The sequence below is a fragment of the Hypomesus transpacificus genome, unplaced genomic scaffold (assembly GCF_021917145.1).
Source record: "Hypomesus transpacificus isolate Combined female unplaced genomic scaffold, fHypTra1 scaffold_210, whole genome shotgun sequence".
Lineage (NCBI taxonomy): Eukaryota > Metazoa > Chordata > Actinopteri > Osmeriformes > Osmeridae > Hypomesus > Hypomesus transpacificus.
The window spans coordinates 161959-185836 of NW_025813749.1; the positions used below are offsets into that span (position 1 = coordinate 161959).

The 23878-nt window shown below is 43.1% G+C and overlaps 1 protein-coding gene across 1 annotated transcript; it reads left to right on the forward strand.

The window, feature by feature from the left end:
• Positions 1-8598: 8598 nt before the first annotated feature.
• On the forward strand, positions 8599-10583 carry npbwr2b (neuropeptides B/W receptor 2b). The gene is made up of 2 exons (XM_047013941.1): positions 8599-8693; positions 8952-10583. The coding sequence occupies exon 2, from the start codon at positions 9095-9097 to the stop codon at positions 10115-10117; it is 1023 nt and encodes a 340-aa protein (XP_046869897.1). The 5' UTR covers positions 8599-8693; positions 8952-9094; the 3' UTR covers positions 10118-10583.
• The last annotated feature ends 13295 nt before the right edge of the window (positions 10584-23878 follow it).

The window sequence follows — 23878 nt, forward strand, 5'->3', positions numbered from 1 at the left end:
AGTTCCACTGTTCAGCCACACTGGGCAGACAGAACATGGCAGCACAGTGACTGCACTGCTGTGTTAATGACACTGAGAGTGAGCAGTTTACAGGCTGGCGTATTCCACAGAACAGAAGAGGCGTTTATCTGCTTATGACACATGTACCTTTGATTTATTAAACAGACAGACAGATATACTACCATATAGTAAATGCATACAAATACATTCACTGTATATATACATATACACACACGTATAAATATAAAGAGAGAGAGACACAGACAAATTAATAAGATGTATGGATAGCTATAAATAATATATATTATGTATATAAAAGATATAGGTAACACTTTATAATAACTACACACAATTTATCATTTATTAAGCATTTGTCACCTATTGGGAAATGGTTTGTTCAACATTAGTTATTTATTGTTCATACATAATTTATCATTAGTAAAGCATTTGTTGCCAACCTCAGCCAATTAGTCATCGACAAGAACCCCTTTGACTGCACCTGCGAGAGCGTTTTGTGGTTTGTGAACTGGCTTGTGTGAACAAATACTTTGCTAATGATACATTTTGTATGAACAATAAATAACTAATGGTGATCAAACCGTTAACTAATAGGTAACAAATGCTTAATAACTTATGTGTAGTTATTATAAAGTGTTACCAAGATATATGTATATATATATATGGATAGATAGAGAGAGAGAGAGAGAGAGAGAGAGAGAGAGAGAGAAAGAAAGAGAGAGAGAAAGAGAGAGAGAAAGAGAGAGAGAGAGAGAGAGAGAGAGAGAGAGAGAGAGAGAGAGAGACAGACAGACAGAGACAGACAGAGACAGACAGAGACAGAGAAAGAAATGATAAGAAAATAGATCATAAAGGACAGACTGGTTTCAAATCTTAACAAGTTTAGGGTGACACTGATCATCTGCCGTTCTGCTTGACTGGCACCATATCTGCTGTGTCTCATGACTGCCACTTCTGGTAGCAGTGACAGCTGAGAGTCATTGAATCTGAAATCTAATTGCCTCAGAAATGTAACCCAGTTGGCCACTTTCCCCTTAAACATTTCTTCCCTCAGGTGGTACCATCATCTAGATAGATCCTTCTCAGAGGTAAGACAAATGATGCTGTAAAAACGCCAGCCCTTCTGACAGCCACATTAGCCATTTGAAAAATATAGTTTATCTCTAGTTCAATATATGGAAGCTGTTCAATGTACCTGCTACTTCACAGGAGCCAGGCGTTATCATATACAGGCCCAAGGACACATCTTCATCACATTTGGGCTCTAACACTAAGCCAGGGCCTAAACTCTGCATGTATCAATGGATCTTGTTGGATTCTGTCTACTCTCGCTCAGTTCACAGTATCTCAGTGGAGGGAAATTACAGCAAACTGAGAAAGGTGACTGACGGTCGTCCAGGAAATCAGCTGCTGCTCAGGTACAATAATCCCCAAGTTACCCACATTCCCCTCCTTCACTGCTTCTTCTTCTCTCTCCATCCCTGTTTAATCCCATCCCTCCATCTCCTCCTCTCCTGCTCTCCTTCATTCATCCGTTCAGCCCTGCACCTCTCCCTCCAGACCTCGTTACAGTATGTATGAGTTGTGCGGTTCTCCCTGGTGCAGGAACAAATGAGGAGCAGGGTTCTGGCTCCAGCAGTGTGTAGTCGTTCATTATACATCAAGGCCTTGATGATGACAGACACCTCCTGCAGATCCTGTTGAAGGACTGACAGGCAGACAGATGGAGAGAAACATGAAGACAGGACAGATGAAAGACAGAAGAATTCGAGAGATAGAGAGGCGAACTGAGAATGTTACGGAAGGACAAAGAGGAAGAGAGAGAGAAAGAGAGAGAGGGTAAGGGGAGACTGAGCTAGAGTTGGGGAGAGAAAGAGTATGAGATAGGGGAAGAGAGAGAAAACGTGTCAGCCAACCAGTAGCTCTGAACAGGGACTGAAAAAGATATAGCTCATGAATATTGTAGTAGATGGCAGGGAGCGTAAATGTCCCAGTTTAAGTGCCAAACACTCTGCTGCACACATCAAAGTCGAGCGAGGCCAACGGATTTGTGACTAGGTTTATGCTATGCCTGTATAACTTGCTCTGGTAGGGTCTGATCTGGTTTGGCCTCACAAGACCACGACTCACTAGGACTGGACTGTTTTGTTGTAGTATGGTGAACAATGCTGGATAGAACGCACACATCATAGCAACACGTAAAAACGATATACTACTAAAATATAGTACTATGAGATTGGCATACGCTTTAGGATTCAGAAACGCTTGTTTCTTTTCACTTAAAAAGTGAATCAATTTTTGGTTCAGATCATCACATCCCAATACAAATATTTTCCAAATAGGGCCTTTCAGGAGAAGAGCCTTAGTGGAAGATTGTGCTGTGGTCTACTGACATGTCAATGAAAAATCTGTCTTGATTACTCACCCTCACTGTCCGTAGCAACTAAACAGAAGTTGTTTGCCTGAAGAACCAGTGAGAAGTGTTAGACTCGCCGGTTCTGCGGGCTATAATGAATGGAGGTGAGGTGAGGAGAGGAAAGACCTCTGTTAAAACACAATTAGAAGGACAGGAGGTGGAGGGTAATTAGGTGGACATGATGAAGAGGCTTCTGTAGGTGCACAGACACAGTGTGTTGGCTCAGCCCAGCCAAAGAACAGACACAGTGGTGCCTCAATGCAGCGGGGGTTTCACACAAAACACACACACATACATACGCACACACATGCACACACATGGGGATTTAGCAATCAGCAACACCACAGGGATTTCAAAACTGCCATCAATGGCTCTCTTCTCTTTCACAAAATGCCAAGGACACAGCCATACCGCACAGTTCAAACCACAGGCATCTGAACCCTAAAAGCTAAACAAACACCTGCACTAGGCAGAGAGGTTGATTGTGTTTGTGTGTGTGGCAGTATTCAGAATGAGCAATATTCAGAGATGCAATCATTGCTAATGCCTTCGGTACCAATCATTTCAAGATTTACCAGATGAATAAGTATGAGTGTAAGAGTGTGTGTTTGTGTCTGTATTTGTTGACAGGTGTAATGGGTAGGCGGATGCATTCAATGTGCGTTCGAATTTCTGTCACACTGTTTCATACTCTCAAAGTGTTACTAAACCCACAGAAAAACTCGACAGCTTGTGGCCCTCTTTAATCATCATGATGTTCATTGGATTCATTCCGTTCATTGTGAGATCAGGGTGGGTTTGTAGCGGGTGCTATGGGAACCTAGCCTTGGGAAACAGCTGAGTACACAAGGTCACCACCCAGCAAGAAGCCATCTTGCCAGATTCAAGTTATACGTTTGTGCACAAACCGCAGAGGTTAGGAGCAATTAGATTCCTATGAGCTGGCAGCTACAAGCATGGTAGAAGTTAGTCCTTGATAATCAGTGATAGACGATGATTCCTCTCATTTTTTTTAAGTGCTTGCCCTTTCAAACCTAAATACCCTGTACTATGCTAGCCCCTAAACCAAACAGATACAGAAATGTAAACCCAAGATCAAACATGGATGTAAAAAAAATATATATTATCCATTTGTCTATCCATTATCTTTGTCGTGGCTTTTTGTTTTGGTTGCTGCCAGCGGGCTTTGGCAGGTTTTTAACTGAGTCACATTATTGCTCCTGAAATCCACTCGAGCAGCGTGCAGAAGGTGCGCGTGTGTGTGTGCAGGGTGAGGGGCTGCCCAAGTCTACAGGTCTGAGTCCCAGGCTTTCCAGTCATGTTAAATGTGTCTGTCAGCCTGAATCTGATTCAGATCTCGCCTAACACACCACTGCTGTGAGAGAAAGAGAGAGAGACACAGAAAGAAAAAGAAAGAGAGAGGGAGAGAGGGAGAGAGGGAGGGAGGGAACTGATACACTGACTGAGAAGGAGAACAGAAACCCTCAACAGTAACCCGCTGTTATCTTGAAGGATACAGGGACATGGTTAGTTACACTTACAGTAAGCACTGTGACACTGATTCAATTACACCAAAATAAGACCGTTAAAGTGTTTGAACTTAATGATGTGATGTCTTTGAAATGAGAGACAATCTGCCAATTGGAAAAATGATCTAAACACACAGCAGGAAGGACTGGACAATGAGTGGGTTTTCATTAGACATGTCAATTACAGGGTATGTTTATAAATGATGACGACCGGTGGGAGAAAGACCAAAGCAACAGAAAAGAGAGACGATGAGACTTTGATAGTGTGTGGGTGGCAGGATAAGGACAGTGTGTGTAAATGCACAAGTGTGCTGTGCTTATGTGTGTATGTGCACAAGTGTTCTGTGCTTATGTGTGTATGTGCACTGCTCTCCCCCTCCACCGTTCTGATTACAAAGGATATTTCTTTGATCTTCAGTCTGAGGAAGGAGCTAGTCGCTGGAGACAAATTAAGTCAACAATATTTTTTTAAACTTTTTGATCTAATCTGATTGTCAGGGTCCTGGGTACAAATGTACATGGTCAGCTTTGCTGGAAGAAACCAGATACACTCAATTTAAACTTCTAAATAAGATAAAGGAGCAGCACTGGTTACTTAGCAACTGACAGCCTAAGTAGCCTGTGCAATATAAGGTGAGACAAAATATATTGTCAAACAAGATTAATGTAAAGATTTGATCACATTAATAAATGAGTTGATATTAGATTACAGCACACGTTGTGCCCCTCCATCAAGGTGCAAATTCATAAAATGTGTTCTTCCCTCTTAAAGAACTTGGTTCTAGCCTCAGGGCATGTCAAAAAGGGTTTGGAATAAATGCAGTTGTCATTCGAAAGTAGGGATTGTTACTGAGTTTCTGCATGAGAGAGAAAGAGCAAAAGCAAGAGCGAAAGAAAGAGCGAAAAAACTGGGTTCTGGCAAGTGGGAGGATGGAGGGATTATAGAGAGATAGAAAACTGAGTGATAGAAACAACATTAGAAAGCAGAGACACATACGTATACTGTACATGGAGGCAAAGAATAAAGCCAAAGAGAGAGAAAGGTAGAGGGTGTGTTTCTCAGTTCATTAGTGCTAGTGCGGCCACAGGCTGTCGGTCGATGAGCTTCACTCCCCTTAACGAGCCTGTCAGGGACAAGACCCACAAATGACACACACACACTTACAGTCACACACACACACACAGTCACACACACTCACAGTCACACACACACAGAGTCACACACACGCTCAGTCAAATACACCCATCCACTCGCTCACACAGCGACACACACACACACACACACACAGAGTATCACTCTTTAGCTTTTGTCTCAGTTAGGGTCTGTGCTGCCAACGCCTATTTGACGTTTTATAGAAGGCTCAACTGGTTTAATTGGCTCATTGGCACCTGCGTTTAAAGACTATAATGATCTTATTTATGGCACAGTATTTCTGAGCAGTCAATCATAGAGACACACTTATTTTCATTACATAATGAAAAACCATAGAACCAATTATGATCACCCATCTCTGAAGTGAAAGAGAAAAGAGAGAGGACGGTGAGAAAGAGAGAGGGATGGAAAGAGACATCTCAAAAATCTATAGTACTTCATCCAATCACATGTAATTGAGAGCAATGATGAGAAGAGGGACAGGATAGTGATGACTTTGTTTTCTGTCAGTGAAGTGCATGTGTGTGTGTGTGTGTGTGTGCGTGTGTGTGTGTGTGTGTGTGTGCGTGTGTGTGTGTGACTCTGCAAATGAAGGATAAATCCTGCTATGGACAGGGCACAAAAATATGGGAAGTTCAGAAGTCCTAGTCTGACATAAACTTCTAAACTCTTTTTTTCTCTCTCTCTCTGTCTCCAGGGAGCATGCATTGGCATACAGTTGTGTTCGGGTTGATCCAGTACTGCTGCACTGTTCCAGATGAGTAGTGAACAGTACACAGAAGCTGCAGACTCCCAGCTGGGCTATGGCTCACTTTGAAAATAAGAGACATTTGATCCAGCGAGTTTGTATTAAGAATTAAACAACGATTCATGCAACATGCATGACAAAACAGAGCAGTCCAAAGTAACTGTCGAAGAGCAACTATACTCAAGTGATTGTTACAAATTTGCCTGCTACCAAAACATAAATGTTATTGATCATACAGACATATGTCAAGACCCCTCGCGCTCTGGTCCCGGTCCCACCTTGAAGTCCGCCTCCACACACACACCTGTCAGAAGACCAGCTTGCACCTCTCTCCAATCCCAACCTGTCTCTAAAGAATCCCATCCACAGGTTAGCTGTCACCTTACAGGTAAAGGATGTCCTCCGAGGAGAGCTGGCAGCAGCCTCCTGTCTGGTGAGCCAGCGCCGTCAGGCAGTACGCTGTGAGGTGTACACGACTCCCCCCAGATGACCAAGCACAGTCTCTGGAGATTACAGATTAGCACGCTAATGAGACACGCAGTACGCAGCTCAGCTTTATTGTCCAACTCTTCAGTCCTCCCTTCCTCCCTCGATGTTCTGAGTCTGTCCTTATTAGAGTAACAACTGTGTGTCATGGGGACTTTATTTATGGCTCTCCCTAACGCTCTTAACCCCCCACACACATGACTGTTTTCCCTGTCTTTTGGCTTCATTTAATGCAGTCCCAGGCCTGTAGGAAGGGATAGAACGATAGCGCCATAAAACACCGCCACTTTAGATGGCAGGTAAAACACTCTCCATCTTGACTGGCAAATGGGCCTCTCTCTCACAGGCCACTTAACTCCTGGAATTGCAGCCCTGTGTTCCTCCTCCCCACTCCCATATGACTGATGACTTATGCTGTTCAATGAAATGATGGGATCAATACAAACACACGCACACGCACGTGCAAAAGAAAAACACACAAACACTTGCAGACACATACAGTTCCCCCCTGACACACACACCCACACGCACTAACACTCAGAAACACCGAAAAACTGCCTTTGGCACATTACACCCGAAAGACTGCCGCCGTCCGTCAAGTGGACGTGACAAAGCTTTTAAATAAGGCTGAGAGGGTGGCATTTATCACTGACCACAGATAGACAGCTCTCAATGGCCAGACTGGAAGTTCACTGGCTATGACCTCACACAATCAAGAAGATTATGTCTGACCATCGGCCAGCACAACACCAAAACACTGTAGCCTAAATGATGTAATGGAGGTCATGTATTTCATGTAAACTTATATGATATTTAAAGGATGAGTGAGGCTCATACTGATGTCTAGCAGTCTCTTGTCAGCTGCAGAGTTTCACTCGGCTGGCATCAGAACTCCCCAGTCTGTCCAATCACCGTTTGATTGTGAATGCTTTCATCTTGCATACGCATAGCTGCAACTTCTCACTATGAGGACATAAACCTGAGGGAGAGAAAGATGCTGCCTCTCAGCTCTGATCATGCAGACGCACGGCTGCTGCCTCAGGGCTCAGTAGGCTGGGGAGAGGCTGGGGAGAGGCTGGGGAGAGGCTGGGGAGAGGCTGGGGAGATTCTAATAATCTCACTTGTTTTGTCTTTGTTGACACGCTTATTGTGATGGTAAAGCAACAGAAAATTAAATTAGGCTCTTCCAAATCGACTTGCAAAATCCCTGGAGTACTTGATCACCTTGCCTTGTAAATATTGTCAGATATTGTCATGGGGGATAGTATACGTATTTGGGCAAACAAATGAAAAACCCTGTGTCGGGGTCTGAGAACAGAGGTGTTTATGCTTCAATAGCTATTTATCTCAATATCCTTGGTTTAGTTGTAGACACTTTGGCTTGGTAAAACAAGACAGGGCTTCCATCTTTCCCAAATACACAAGATACTATTATATGACATTTACACATTTTGCAGATGCTCTTATCAAGAGCCACTTACAGTCAGTACAGGGATGAGAAAAGTAGGGGGAAGTGCTTCGCCAGGAATTGAACTGGCAACCTTCTGATTGGTAGCCCGACTCCCTAACCGCTCAGCCATCTGACCCCCATATTACAACACCCATATCTGACCCCAATATTAAACAGCCATATTAAAGCATAGAGAGGAAGCAGAGGAGAATAATATAAGAAAGCACCGAGAAAATGAGAAGATTAGGAAGCGGCAGTAGCAAAAGAAGATGAGAGGGGAAAACAAGGGCCAGAGGTGAAAAGGGTCAGTTGAAGAGGTGAGGAGTGACACTTCCCCCTCATTGGCTCGCGTCTCCTTCTCTGTGGTGGAGAGCCAAGACTGCTGCAGTCCACAGCAAAAAAGAACAGAACATTTATTTATTTATTCACCTGAAAATTGATTTGTTTCCTTTGGTTTAATGAGTAGTCTGTTTAAACCACTTTCTCGTCAATGACCTACGACATTGTCACATCATAAGAATTGCTTCATTACCATAATATTAATATGAACAGTATCAAGCAAGTATTCATGAATGATCAAGTGAAGCTCCTCTAGTGTAGCCAGCCCCTGTCCTGTTCTAACCATGAATCTTCTGACCACTGACCAGCTATCACGCTGTTGAAAATCAGTGATGCTATAGCAAGCCACTTCTACACCAGCTACCAAGGTGAAGAACACACAGCACCAAGAACTTGGCTGGCAGAGAACCGCGCCAGAGATGTGACGTCACCTGTTAGCACTCGCCGAATCCAACTAGTTGGGGCACGAACGACTTGCGTTCTAAAGCAGACAGGCAGCATGCAGGCAGCTGGAAGGCAGGCACAGAGGTGAAGAACGGGACTCTGAATCGAGGGTAAGCCTATTGAAAATAACTACTGATTTAAACATTGAAAATAATTTTCATTGTGTATAGAATTATCTTATGGCACTAAAATCATTCTAGAACAAGTGTAGACTTCTTTTTCTAATTGTTGGGTAAACTGTTTAAATCGTTTATTAGATTAAACATGCCAATGTTATATTTATTTCTAAGTTACATTATTGGAATACAGAAAACGATGTTTCCCCTTACTGCTTTTAATGCGCGCTTGTCTTTGTATCTCATCCATAGATTTCGTGATGCGCAATCCGTGCGTAAAACCAGACACAGTCCACAGACGCAATTGCCAGAGATGACATTCCAATACCGACAAAACTCTCAACAATTGAGCTTTAAATGACCTATATTCTCTGAAATTACTTAAAATTCAAATCATGGAAAATGTGTCCATCTCCACGAGCGCTTCGCAACCGGTGTGCAACGAGTCAATGGACTACTATTACCTTAACGGACAGAACCGGACAGACTTGAACTGCACGCCCCCTTCGGAGCTCTACTTTTACGCAGACTTATACGTGGTCCTGCCGGTGATCTACTCAGTTATATGTGCGGTAGGTCTAACGGGGAATACTGCCGTCATATATGTAATCCTGAAAGCACCCAAGATGAAGACGGTCACCAATATGTTCATCTTGAACTTGGCCATAGCCGACGACCTGTTTACCTTGGTGCTGCCTATTAACATCGCTGAGCACCTGCTACACTACTGGCCTTTCGGCGAGGTGCTGTGTAAGATCATACTGAGTATAGACCATTATAACATATTTTCCAGTATTTATTTCCTCACTGTCATGAGCGTGGACCGTTATCTGGTCGTCCTTGCAACCGTGCGCTCCAAACGAATGCCCTACCGCACTTACCGGGCGGCGAAAATCGTCAGCCTGTGTGTCTGGGTCCTGGTGATTCTGATCGTCATGCCCTTCACTGTGTTCGCTGGTGTTTACATTAGCCCGGACGACACAGAGCGCAAAAGTTGTGTTCTGAGTTTCCCCAGCCCGGAAAGCCTTTGGTTCAAGGCAAGCCGAATCTACACCCTTATTCTTGGCTTCGCTATCCCTGTCTCCACGATCTGTATTCTCTACACCATGATGCTTTACAAACTGAGGAACATGCGTCTCAACTCCAACGCCAAGGCGCTTGACAAGGCCAAGAAAAAGGTCACCATCATGGTGTTTATAGTGCTGGCAGTTTGCCTGTTCTGCTGGACGCCGTTCCACCTCAGCACGATAGTGGCACTCACAACAGATCTCCGGACAACCCCGATGCTCATCGGTATCTCCTACTTCATTACAAGTCTTAGCTACGCCAACTCGTGTCTCAACCCTTTCCTTTACGCCTTCCTCGACGATAGCTTCAGGAAAGCGTTTAAAAAGATGCTAGAATGTAGACCTGCCTGAATGTATTGCGGCACAGATTAGATAGAGAGACAGAGGTTACTTGAAGCAGTTGCGTTGTTCTCTGCAGAACAGAAGGGATGCTCGACAGCAAAGTTACTTTTAAATGGTTTATTTTCCGTGTTTTCATCTCCCCCTTGTGCTGAAAGAAAGTAATTGACCAAAAGAAAGAAGAAAACTGTGTACACTTTATTGTAAATAGTTACTAGGCCTTCTGTGTCAGCGTAGCTGATGGTATATATTCATCAGTGTAAAAGGTATCTTCAGTTAAAGTTGCTAAACAAGTTTACTGCTAAATGTAAACATCTATCGCCACTGCCCACACAATATGGCGAAAATAGGCATCAATGCATCATACCATTCAAGTTGATCAACGATTGTGTGGACTTCAACTGTACGGTTGTTTTAGGAGGCCAAATTAGCTTCTCCGTGACAGAGTAAATCACTGCTTGCACTTAAAATGCGTATTATTAACAGAGACATGGTGTCATGCATTTAATGGATTTTTATATTTGCTGAAAAATTAAACATATTCCAATAGCTGACTGTGGTTCTTTGGCGTGAGTCCCACATTAAGACACAATCACACTTGGAACTCATTTAGTCACACACACAACCCCTCTGTCTCTCTCTCTCTCCCGCACACACACACACACATAATGAGAGAGAGAGAGAGAGAGAGAGAGAGAGAGAGAGAGAGAGAGAGAGAGAGAAAGAGAGAGAGAGAGATCCATACTGTACCTACACTTGTTGATAGGTTCATAAAAGGTTTGGACTATCAGTTAAAGTTAAGATATTTTGTCTTTTCATGTTAGCAAGACAAAATGTTGCCACTGTGCAATGGTAACCATGTTTAAGATAAGAACACTTTATAGTCCATCACATTTACATAAAATGGAAATTTGCCTTTGGCATTCTGGCAACACAGCACAGGACAACAATGAAGAACAATTAAAACACATACAATACATTTCAGGCAGCAGTGCTCATAGGCTATGGGTGGGATCCACAGCTGTTGGCATATCATTGTTGTCAGAATAATGGTATACAGTGTCTTTAGAAAGTAGTCACGCCCCTTCACTTCTAGTTCAACTGATTATGGTTTTTGAAGAGTAAATCCAATTTTGACATAATTTTTTTTTGGGGGGGGGGGGCAAATTTATGAAAATTAAATCTCTATCTCTAAATATGCAGACTCTCACTTCACTTTGTCATTATGGGAAACTCAGTGTAGATTAATGGGTAGAAATGTCATCCTTAACATGACTGTAAATGTAAAACACAATTCAACGTGCTAAATGTGAAGGGGTGGAAACCCTGTCTGGGGTCACTGGAGTCTGTAAGACAACCAGATCTCTCTGGTTACCATGGCAGTCAACATCTGTGAAGCAGCGGTAGGACGTCTTTACGGTTCGTTTCCATGCTCAAAGAAATGGTATACAACGCTGACATCGATGTGAATGTCAAATTACTCAAAAATATGGTTTTAATTATACTGATCTTTTTAAGTTGATCACAACAGCTAATAAATAAACTGTGGTGAAACATGTTGGGAACATGACACAATTACAAAATTACTCGTTTTTCCCACTGCTTAACCATGGTACAACATGAAAGAAAGCTAACTTTATAGGTAGCATTAATATCAGCTGTCGTGTTTTATCCAATATCTTTGAAAAGTAAATGTAGGTTTTGATAGGCTGCTCTGCTGATGGGAATCAAATACTTAACTTTACTTATCCGGTATTACTGGCCACAAATCAATCAATATTTCTATCTTACAGCTATATACATTTACTCTTCAAAGATGAGTCCTGAAGGGGAAACGTTATTACACCAATTTAGTCAAACATAAAATAGTTGAGCCAACAACAGTGTGTGAAATGTCTGCTTCTGCTTTTGACTCATAAATGGGACAGATCCAAGACTGCACATCAGAGACAATTTGAGAGGGAAAGAGAGAGATAGTGACCAAGAGTAAGAGGTCAAGATAGTGATACCTTCTTATAGATAGTTTGTGTTACTGTATTACACCTCATTATCGCACAATCCTCAGTCACTTCACCCATCCACATCCCAGATCTCCCCCTCTCTTTCTCACATTAACCTCACTCACACAACATTCCCCTTATCTTTCCTTTCTTTATCATATAAAACATCTCTCCCACGCTCCTATATCACTTTGTCCTTGCTCTCTTATGCCCATTCTCTTTACTCTCTTACTTTCCATCCCACTTCTATCTCTACTTCCCATGTATTCTTTTTGTATTTCTTTCTCTCCCTCCATTCTTCCATTTGTCCCGTGCTTTGTTAAGGAAGAATTCGAGTGGCACTGTGTAGATCTGAATAGTCAAGGGATATGGTTTTAATACAATTTATTTAGACTATACAATTACATAAACAAAGCTTTGCTGATCAGTCTCAGCGAAGGAGGTGCCATCCACACAGGTCGTTCGCAGGAGTGATGGTCAGCCATCACACATGCACTGCCTTATATAAACTTAAGATCAAATGGCATTCCATAAGGTCAATCAATCAATGAAGCAAACTCTGTGATTGGCTAACTCAACTTAGTGACAGCTTGAAACAATACCAAGTGTCCAGTGTGTCCCAAAGTTCTTTGATGTCACAGCTCTCTCCAGAGCAGTAGATAATAAAGCCACAGGGGTTGACCAGTCAAATGGTCAACTGTCCTTTGTGTGACCATCTTCAAACAATACTTTTAATTAACACAAACAATGAAACAGGACACAGTCCTTCTAGCCAAAGTTCAGAGCAACTGTCTCATTGACCCCTTACAGTAACCAGAGGACAGAAGGCCATATAAAATGCTTCACCCATCCCCCAGGGCAAGCTGCCCACAGAGCCATCAGCACCTCACATTTCTTTGAACTCAACTTAATTATCTTCCCTTCCTGTCTCTTACCAATGAACATAGAAGATTATAGATTTCATACACATACATCTATGCATATGACCAAAATTTCCATTACATGCTTTCCCAGCGAATGTGTTATAAACAGGCGGCACATCCTTTTTGTATTGAATATACGTCATTCTTGAACCTAAGAGTGTAAATAGGAAGCAATTGGTAGCATAGCCAACACACTGCATTCGGCCGATGGACTTTGGACAATCAAATATATACAAGAGGTTGTACTTTTGAAAAGCACCCCCCCTTCAGGTCAAAATGGGTAGGGAAGGAAAAAACGAAACATGTAAACACATCAAAAAGCTTTAGTTTAAAGACGAAAAGTCTTGTGTAAGAAATCACATGAGTATACACAAACAAAGAGGACAAACAAGGACCTGTTTTTCTTTTTCATCCTGCAGGGTGTGCAGGGATGGGAGAACCAACTATCTGGGTTAGTACTTCATGAGTTTCATTAGTCCGTGAAATAGAATGTTCCAAGGTAGATACATCAATATCAAACCCAGATGTGCAGTATATGTGTCACAACATACCAATGAAAGAAATGTGTCTTGTGAAAATCAGACTGTGTATGTATAAGTGAAGATTGAAGGTCCTGTCTGGCCACTGTGATCATACAACTTTCCCACCAGGGAGCAGCATTGTCCCATTATGATTCAGACTCTACTTTAGAGTTATTTGGTGAACTGCTGTCCCCTTCTGCAGAGGTGATACTGACTATATCAACAAGACATGGAATAGAGCAATGCCATCAATAGGTATGCCTGTGACTGCTGTGTCGATTTCAGTTGTAAATGACATTAGCTGAAGTCACTTTTTCATTTAAAAAATACAAAAGCAAAATGTGATTTCATTATTGCACGTCTTTATACTAATTTGATTGAAAGGCATTATATGGTGGCACCTAACCCTGGGATAACAGTAAGTTACCAACCACTGTTGCACAGTTATATTACTGTACATGAATGCCTATCTATCTTTACCATCTATCGCTGGTAAAGAAGCCTATCTTTACCAGCGACAGGTGGCAGTCATTTAAGTACAGTATGGACCATGTGAGTGTGAGATCTTGGTGTGTATGTGTGTCTGAGGAGGGGATTGATTGATGTGAGAACTCTCTTGATAGCTAAGCCACCAAGCCTTAGGGGTGTCTATGTGTAAAATGTCTGCTGACATCTCTCCACGGACCGCAAAATAAGTAGAAGTAAAACGCACACACACACACACACACACACAGAGACATGCAGATGATCTATCAGAACCATTCTCCAACCTGTCGTCTGCATCATAAAAGATCAATAACATTGACTGCCCATTCCTGCCTAGCTTCGAGACAGCATCTGTAACCAAACAGGTGCTATCTGGCACTAACACACACATCTGACACACAAACACAAAGACACACACACACACACACACATACAAATGATCAATCAGAACCCTTCATCAGCCTGTCTTCTGCATCATCAAAGATCTGGCCGCCCATTCCTAGCTTGCTTCTAGTCAGTCCAGATATGTGCCACCGTCACACACCTGCGTGCACACAGTCCCAGACGTACTCGAAGCAGGAGGTGTGAGGGGTGGCATGTGTCAGTGTCCCTGGAAAGTGTCAGACAGGAGGAGGTGGGGAAAAGGAGAAAGGATGACGAGGAGTAGGAGAATGAGGAGAGACTGGGTGTTCTAGTTACTCCTCACTCTCTCCATCTCCTTCTCCTCATGCTCATTATCATCTCCACCACCATCCTTTTCCTCCCAACTGTCACCTCTACCACCATCCCCTTGCTCCTCCTAATTGTTAACACTGCCGCTCCCTCCTCCTCTTCCTCCTCCTCGTCCTCCTCCTCCCCTAAGTCTCACCTCTCAGCAGTGTTATCCTTATCTTATCCCTCTGGCCTCTCTGTAATTACACTCAATATTATGGTCAAAAGCAGGAGATTAGCAACCACTTGGGAGCATGATGTCTGGCTTGCCTATGTGTGTTTGTGTATGTGCATTGGAAATTGTGTGTGCGGAAACTAAATGAAGTAGGCTATGCTGTTGTTTAGCCTTACACAACACAATAAAGGAGAGGTGAGCCATGATGATAGATCCTATGTTCCCTGCACACACAGCGCTAGAGATTTCGGAATGGGTCACCAGCTTTGAAATGGAAAAGGTGGAAACTGAAACATGATTCCCACTGTGTCGGGGACACAGAAGTCAAAGAGCTGCAAGCCGAGGGGAAGTTTTTCAATCTGAAGTTTAACTTACCAAGGTTGCTTGTCTGGCTAGCTGAATGGTCAAAGAATGTGTCTGGAAGATCTCAGTTATTCTCCTGTAGAACAATGTTCTTCGTCTTGCCCAATTCTGTGTTTTCAGAATCCGAACTGATAGGCATGGTGGGAGAACAATAAAAAGTAGAAGAGAATATGAGTTTCAGCCAGTGTTGTAGTAGGCTACTTGAGACCGATCCCAAGACCACTTTATGAAGGTCTCGCCTGGGAATCAATTGCATTTTTACTTTATCTTGTCTGGGTCTTGAACCAAAGGGACTCAGGATTTTATTTCAAAACGGGCAATCTGCCCGGCCATCTATAGGCTAGAGCTAAAGCTCTTCAGAAATCTTCACCCCTTCAGGTGACATTCCAAAGTATAATGTGTACAGGCTCCTTTGCCTGGTCATAGGCATACTGCTTGTTACTTCTTTAAGAGTACTCCTTTTAAATTCAAATACACAAAGCATTAGCCCCTTGAACTCTATGAGTTCTATGGCTCGTTCAATCACTCAGTTTTTCCCACAAAGTGTTAGATAGGCCTACTTAAAAATAAAAATAGCTACCCCTAACCCCTTTCTATAAATGCTGCATGATTGTTCTTTCAGTGTTGGTAATAAAATGATCTGGTTTGGCCAAATCATACCATTCCAATCAAATTCTTTTGTATTTGAACAATAATAATGCCCTTGCTTGGTCTTGATAGGTCTGACTTAGTCTCAACCCCTCAAAGTCTTGGTCTCGTCTCAGTCTCGATATAGTCTGGTCATCATGACTCGGCCTCTGTTAATAACAATTATAAAGTGGTCTTGACCACTGGTGTCAGTTGCCTACAAAGTGAAATACCATTTGCTAGAATTCTCACTGTTGGACATATACATGAAAATATTGATTGAAAACCCCAACACAAACATGGATGGATGAGTCAAATCATTCCTGAGGCCAAGACTGTGTGTGTGTTTACTACCCAGGGGACAGACAGACAAGAGATGGATAGCTTTAATACTTTCATTGTGCCTGCTGGGTACAGAGTTAACTGACACGGAGCAGTGCTCCTAATCACACAGGGGAACAGACTATAGCCACCTGGATGCCTAATGGACAAACAGACGACAGCTCAGAGTTGTGTGGGTGTGTGTTTGAGTGTTTTTGAGTATCAGCTTCCTGTTGCCCTCTTTTCCAGCAGTTTGGGTCTACTTTATAAAACCCCTCAAAAAACAACAAGACTAATACACTGGCTTCTATCAGTTCTCTATGGCTAAAATGAAAAGGCAGATAAAAACCATTTTCAGCATTCAGCTGAACAAAACCCCCTGTACTTCATTGAGCTGTAGTTTTTATTTATGGACATATCCAGTGAGACAGGACTTAACAGTGTTTGGTACCAGGTATAAAGCTTTACTTGTCAACCTAGATCCAGAGACTGGTTCGAATTTGTGGTCGACCAGTATGGGTTTTGCTAGAACAGAGTATCGCACGTCTTCAACTAACTGAAAATGTCCTCCACTGCTCTCTGACTGGTGAGCCCTTGTTTACTTCAAGCTGGTATTTCTGCCAGTCTCAAGCCTTTGATCATGTTTGCACCACTGTCTGACAGCACCAGCACCACTCTTTCTTGGTTGATATCCCAACGGTCCATCATGTTAAGAACCAGTTGTTTTTACTTAAGTATATGTCAGAGCCCACACTTCTTTACTTTAACTTGTGTGAGTCAGTATTTCAACTTTTACCAGAGTAAAAAAAAAGTAGGCCCTATCAGTACTTCTACTTTAGTGAAGGATGTGTGTACTTTTGCCATCCCTGGTTGTGCAACATCTCTGGTTGATGCAACTTTCGTTTAACACACATCTCCACTTCTGCTCTTGCGTAACCCGCCATCCACACTTTGAACTTGAGTCCCAATGTCATAGTAACATTGGGACTAGTGTCTCTTCACCTCTATGAACAGATCATACATATGATGTTATACCATGCCCGACCATGTTTATTTAGCTCATATCTGTATGACATTTAAAAGATATGCAACAAAAAATATATTGTCAGTTGGTAAGACTTCACCGACTGAACTGTGAACATACCAGTGTTTAAGTGTTTAGAAACACATACATTTTTATACCGCATAATGGCTTTAAACTGTCTTGGTTGTTTTACTACAGTGCAGTGAGATCTGATATCAGAACATTTAATATAGATTAAACAAATGGGACAAAGAAAAACATTGCTTTTGATCACATATTTACAACATCACTAGCTGGAATACGTGGTGTAGCAATAAAGCACTGCTGCTGACTGATCAAACACCTGTCTTTCTCGTCAAACTAGGCTTTGTCCTGTGATATTGTGCATGTACATCGATAGATCTACCTTTGAACTTGGATGTTTGTGTGAGTGGGGGGGGGGGGGGGGGGGGGGGGGGGGGGGGGGGGAGGGGGGGGGGGGGGCGGTAGTATTTTCGTATTTGGTTAGTTTTGCATTCACATATGAAATAAGGTTTAAAATCAATGCAAAAGTAAACTCTACCTCCTCTCCACAGCCATACAGGAACAATAGCCCCACTATGACTAAAGGGCTAGAATATCCAAACTGCCAGCCATTATAGACAGTGCGTGACCATCACACCAGTGTCATAAAGACCGCTATTGGAAGTCCTTCCTGCCAGCGGCCATTTGGCTCTTCTGTATGTCTCACAATGAGCCAGAAGTGCTAAAAAGACTCAGGTCCCCTTCATCTTAGATCTATGTCAGCTGTACCAACATCACTGTTCACACAGTTTCTGTACTGTTCTGTACTTCGGTGTGTTGTAATATACTGAATCCAATTTTTGTTGTTGTTGTTGAAATAGATAAACGTGTTAACTTGTAGCCAACAAATACTTGTACACACTAGTACGCACACACTAGTACGCACACCGTTCTCACAGGTTGTTAATCTCTGACGGCAATTTGACTGGATGGGCAAATCGTAGCCCACCATGCTAGTCAGAGATGGTGTAAATGCCAGAGAAAACAGTCTTGTCTGTCTGGGAAGTGATTACGTCTTCCAGGATGTTGTAGATCATATCCATATTAGGTATTGTCCACAGGGAGTCATGGAATGGGAAGTCATTAAATGTATGTCCCGTGTGTTTATTATGAGGCTGGATCACAGCTGCTTAGATGCTACAGTACATCGGGTCAGACCTTCAACATTTTGTTGAAGTTCGGAAAGGCCATTTCTGAAATGTCACCCTCTTTTTGAGACTGATTCAGAGTTTGTCAGAAATGGCCCCTATTTTCTCACACCTAAGGCTCTTCTTGAAGCTGCCTTAAATGAGTCATCCTCAGACAACCCATCCCCGCAAAGCCTCAATAGAAATACCACCCATTCCTTTTATCACTCTTTCTCCCCTTGTCAGTCCATCTAGTTCTTTTCCTCTACCCACCATCAATCTACCATTGTAGCCTCCTTGTTTCAAAGCTCATACTGGGAAAATGAGCAGTCAGGAGGTGTTTGGGGAAGGGGGGGATGGGGGGGGGGGGGGGGGTTAGGCAATGGTGGTGAGGGGAAGCCAGCCTGAACTAACATGCATGGTGCCCCGGGCTCACCCCTCCTCTGCTCCCATTCTCTACCACCCTGTAATCATTAGGTGACACAAATGTCAACAGGAAAGGTCAAGAGCATTTCCCCCAGTACAGATCAGTCACTCAGACAGGACTCTGAAAAGACCGACAGAAAACACTGAGGGCATCTTTAGCTTTCAGGGGTGGTGGTGGTGGGGGGGGGGGCGGGTGCTCTTAAAGTCTCAGTCTGTCCCCAACCCCTTTTGTATGTCTTGGTGGGTGTGTTTGAGGATGGTTACTTGCTTGTGTGCGTGTGTATTTGGGGATTGAGTCTGAATTGACCTATGTGTACAGTAAGTGGTACACATTGACTAGTTTTAGTGACCTAATAATTGAAACATCTCCCCCCTTCTCTGTGACTGGAGAGTAGGGTCAATAATTGCATTATAGCATAGCCATGCCCCTGTGTCTGTTACACTGTTAAATGATAGTCTTACATGGCATTGTAGACCATCACCATGTTCCACGTTCTCTTCCTTGAGAACCTGGAGAACAAGCTATCAGCGGAAAATATCCTCTGTTCTAGATATTTTTTTGTGGGGCGGAGATAAAGTCCCAGTGACTCCATCTTACGGGCAAACCAAGCAAATCATGACTCTTTCCCAGACACTGACTCATTAAAACGTACTGTCATGTCCATCAAAAACACGTTTTAATTTTCCACGCATTGATTCAGGGTAATAGGTCTGGGCGAGATTCATAGATTTTTCATGTTGGAAAATCCAATATTGATTATGATGAAGATGCCAGTGAATGCATTAATGACTCTACCTGGACATAGAAGGTCTTAGAGAGAGTATTGAAGGTACACCTCCATGTTTATGTAATTCATGTTAAATAGTAAGCTCATGTTTGCCCAGTTTGCACTTAGTCACCGTTACATTAAATACCATTAGGTGTTCCTGTTCACTTAGTGACAGGTAATTGGTTGGTTTGGGAGACAGACATATGTGGTGGGAGGTGTGTGCTACCTTCACCCTCTCCCACTGGCAATTATAAAAGCTTAGTGATCTGAATGAGACAGAACAAGTAGCTGTGACTCCACCGCTGCTGATGACGATGGAGTTGTGTGTTCTGTGAGTGTGTTTTCTGTGAGTGTGTGTTCTGTGAGTGTGTTCCAAACTCTGCTGCTGGAATGTTAAGGGAAGAGAGGAGCTCATGAATAAAAGAGGCTAGGCAGAAGATCAATAAGCTGGCTTTGCTCGCCTCCTAAATCTCATAATGCCTAGGCCACACACACACTCACACACACACTCATATGAATAAAACATGAGGGACATGGACAGGAGTAGAGGAATGGGAAATGGTAATCTTCTTAAACATTATTGTGTGTCGCTTTTTTCCCCATTTCCGTTCTCGATGACATTAGACGTACGACAGACGAAGTAGCCTGTGTGTGTGTGTGGGTGTGTATGTTGAATTTCCACAGTTAGTATGCATGACATGCACTTTAGATGGGCTTGTTGAATACCGGAGCGAGGGAGAATGAAAAAATGGGGGTGACAGAGAAATGAAGAGGATATGGCTTTAACCCTCTTCATTCTCTCTGCCTTGCACCACTCAGAGGCCTGAGTATATTTTCCATACATGAACACCTGATGGTTACCATAACAGAGTATGTGGTCATGGGTGTAATCATCACCCTCATCCTCCCCTCCTTGAACACCTAACTTTGGAGAATCATTCTCTGGCCTTCTGCCCGTTAACCACCCTCACTCCTCTCTATTCCTCTGTTCAACTTTGCTCTTCTCAATGTATTCACTCCATGTACTTTCTATGGATGAAATTATTGAATGTACCTTTCAGTCCAACAGGGTGTGAAAGACAGGCCAAAGTGGGAGGATCAGTGAGCAGTTAACCATGGCTCAGTGTATTTTTGTGTGGGTGGAGTGAGTATAAAATTGTATCTCATTAGTCATTGGTGTCATCTGCATGTAGAGTTCTCCGATGGCAGAGTAGGCTCGTCTGACGGGAGGCTCTCGGCTGAGAACTCACAAAGTCTCTGTCCACAACAGGTCTCCTTTGGAGTGCAGTATCTGTAAGCAACCAATTATAACATGGAAATCAGTTTGCCTGAATAATTGGGTCTGGGTGGAATAAGTTCTTCTGGATTTTAATACAGCTGTCAATCTCAGCTCAAGTGGAACTAAAATGCTTGGCTGACAGGCATGTACTGTAACATCTGCCCCTTCCCTATCCTCCCTTATGCCCTCCTACCTGTTCTTCTCCTCTACTCTCCTCCCTTCTACTCTCCTCCATTGTCCTCCCTTCCCCTTTCTTCCCCTCCCTTCTCCTCTCCTCTCCTCTCCTCCCCTCTCCTCTCCTCTCCTGTCAGCAGTTCCCAGGCCCTGCTCCATTAGACCAATTAACCAGTGGGAAGTGCCATTATGCATGGGGCCGGATCTGTTCTGAGCGCGTGCAGTTCAGCAGGGGGAACTAACCCAGGCAGATGAGACTGAAATGGAGACAAATGACCTCCTGTTCTATGCTCTCTCTCTCTCTGTCTCTCTCCTTCTTTCTCCTTCTCTACCTGTCTCGACCTACACTCTTTCCTCTCTCCCCTTCCATATATCTCCCTCCCTCTTTCAGCGCCCTCTTCCTCCCTTCTTTCTCTGCCTTTATATTGCTCCAGCCGCTTAAGGATGAAGGATGAGGTCCAGCCGGGCAGGGCTGAAGCAGCTCGTCTTCGGGTCTGCTCGTTCTTCCTGCCCGTCCAACATGGAGACATAGATCTGCTGTCATATAACGACGTACTGTACAACTATAATTAAAGGTGTAGTTCAAAATTTAACACATTACGCTTGTTTCTCTACTTAGCTGGGAGCCAGCTGGCGTGCCATCCCCAGCATTTGAGTCTGGCCATCCAAACTTTACAAAACGCTGTTGTTGGCAATGTGGCTTGATATCAATCCAAATGGACACTGTGTCTGTGGTCATGCATTAACTAGTCCTAAAAGATTGAACTATCCCTTTTAAGGCAGCCTGTTGCCTGAGATTAAATCTATTACAGCAGTCCTACTGTCCATTGTAAGGATATTGTTAGCATTATAAAAATAGGGCGATAAGTGGCATGTGACACAAAGTTAATGCCAATTGGAGCCCTTTTAATCGTGAATTTGTAAGGTTACTGACCAAATAACAGATTGTGTCATAAATGGACACACTAACTGTAAAGAAACGAAACGGTTGGATGGTTACAATTGAGAGGTTGATGGCCAAACCACATACGAACAGTATGAATGTGTACTGGTTATACTAGTGACAGAGCCCATGTCCACATCCTGTCCTCTGGTTCCACTAAAAGTATCAGTAAGCCTTAGCCTTGTTCCCTACAACCCTCTTCACTCACATCCTGGATGAGTCAGCTATTAAAAGACATCAAAGGTAAAGGGGTGGGAGAGAGAGAGCTACTCAGCATGGTTGTGTTGAGCTCAGTGGGACGCTAACACTCGAAAGGATTATCCATAATTACAAGCATAGCCCCTAACTCTGTTGATGCTGAACAAGGGCACAGTGCCATGGTGCCTGGAGATGGATTTACTAAGAATCTCAGATTAAGAGGTCTGATCTGGAATCATTTGTGGATTTTGAATGATATCAGACAGCCTGGAAGCGTGATGTCTGGACAACAACTCTCTCTGTCCATATCATTCCATTCAGAAAGTTTGTAACTTTAAAAGTACTCAAAGTACTTACAGTATATTAGTCATAGTGGTCAAATGACTTATAGAAGTTAAAGTAGCCAGATAAAGAAGGTACTATATAACCGATTCATATTATGAAACCTGTTGTTTATCATTTTATTATTATAGCTGATGAATAAAATAAAAAAACATTCACAGGACAAGGACAAGAGTTTGTTAATTAGTCTTTATAGATTTTTGTAATGCATCGGTTTTGTTCAGTTCTTACCTCACTGCCTTCAATATGGTGTGTCTCTACACCGTAGTCCTGTCCTTCGTCTTTCTCCACCTCCTCGGCCTCTTGTTCCTCCCTGCTCCTTTGCAATACAGCCACAGGAAAGACCAACACAATGACCAGGGAGAAAGAGAAGGTCATTCCTGATGATTGGGTTCATGCTGGCTGTCGAAGGCCGAAATACAGGAGAGCATTTGTGTATTTCCATGCTCTTTTATTGTTATCCAGCTTTACTGTACACACACACAGACACACGGACACAGAGACACAAACACAGATACACACATACATAAGTATTGAATTACATCAACTGAATGTTAGCTTGGGATTTAATAAACTCTGACACAGGTTGGTCACATGTGAAACACATGTAGTATCTAACCCTTCAAATGTTGAGGTTGACATTATGAGCCCTGCGGAGGGCAAAGCGTTTCTTCTCTAGTGAAAAACGACGTGTGTGGATGTATAACAGGATTGACTTATCAAATATCATAGATTGTGGGGTTGAGCATGAGCCAAACATGAATTGTAATGAAAAATTCGGAACGAGGAGATTGTTTTAAAATCAAACGTACAGATACAGCCTCACCCCAAGCTATCACAGAACCCTTCTTTCATCATAAGCAGGGTACCACACCTCTTCAGCACTCCCATGGCGAACGCCAGAAGAACAAGGACCAGCAGCCCTTGACACTGGCTCTCTTACGTCTATCATCCCTCTCTCCTACCCCTCTCACCCTCTTCTCAGTCTAACAAGAGGGTGATGGGAGCCATGGTTTATGTCCCTCTACTTAGCATATGACCTATTAATGCAGAGACAGACTCACCTACCCACAGACATGGGGCTCCATTGCAAACAGCCGCTCGTCACCTCGAACCACATGTCACAAAACACACTCCCCCATTTGATGTGCCCTGGCTTGTGCTTTTGCATACAAATATGGTCATTTCTTACCTTGTGCCAATCTCTCTCCATCTTTCTCTCCTCTCCCAGCTACAGCCAGATGTCTGTGTGTCAGACAGAAGGTGACAACAGCATGATGTGTGACCAATAAATATGTGC

Coding starts and splice junctions, on each gene's coding strand:
- npbwr2b (XM_047013941.1), top strand. CDS start 9,095: ATGGAAAATGTGTCCATCTCCACGAGCGCTTCGCAACCGGTGTGCAAC.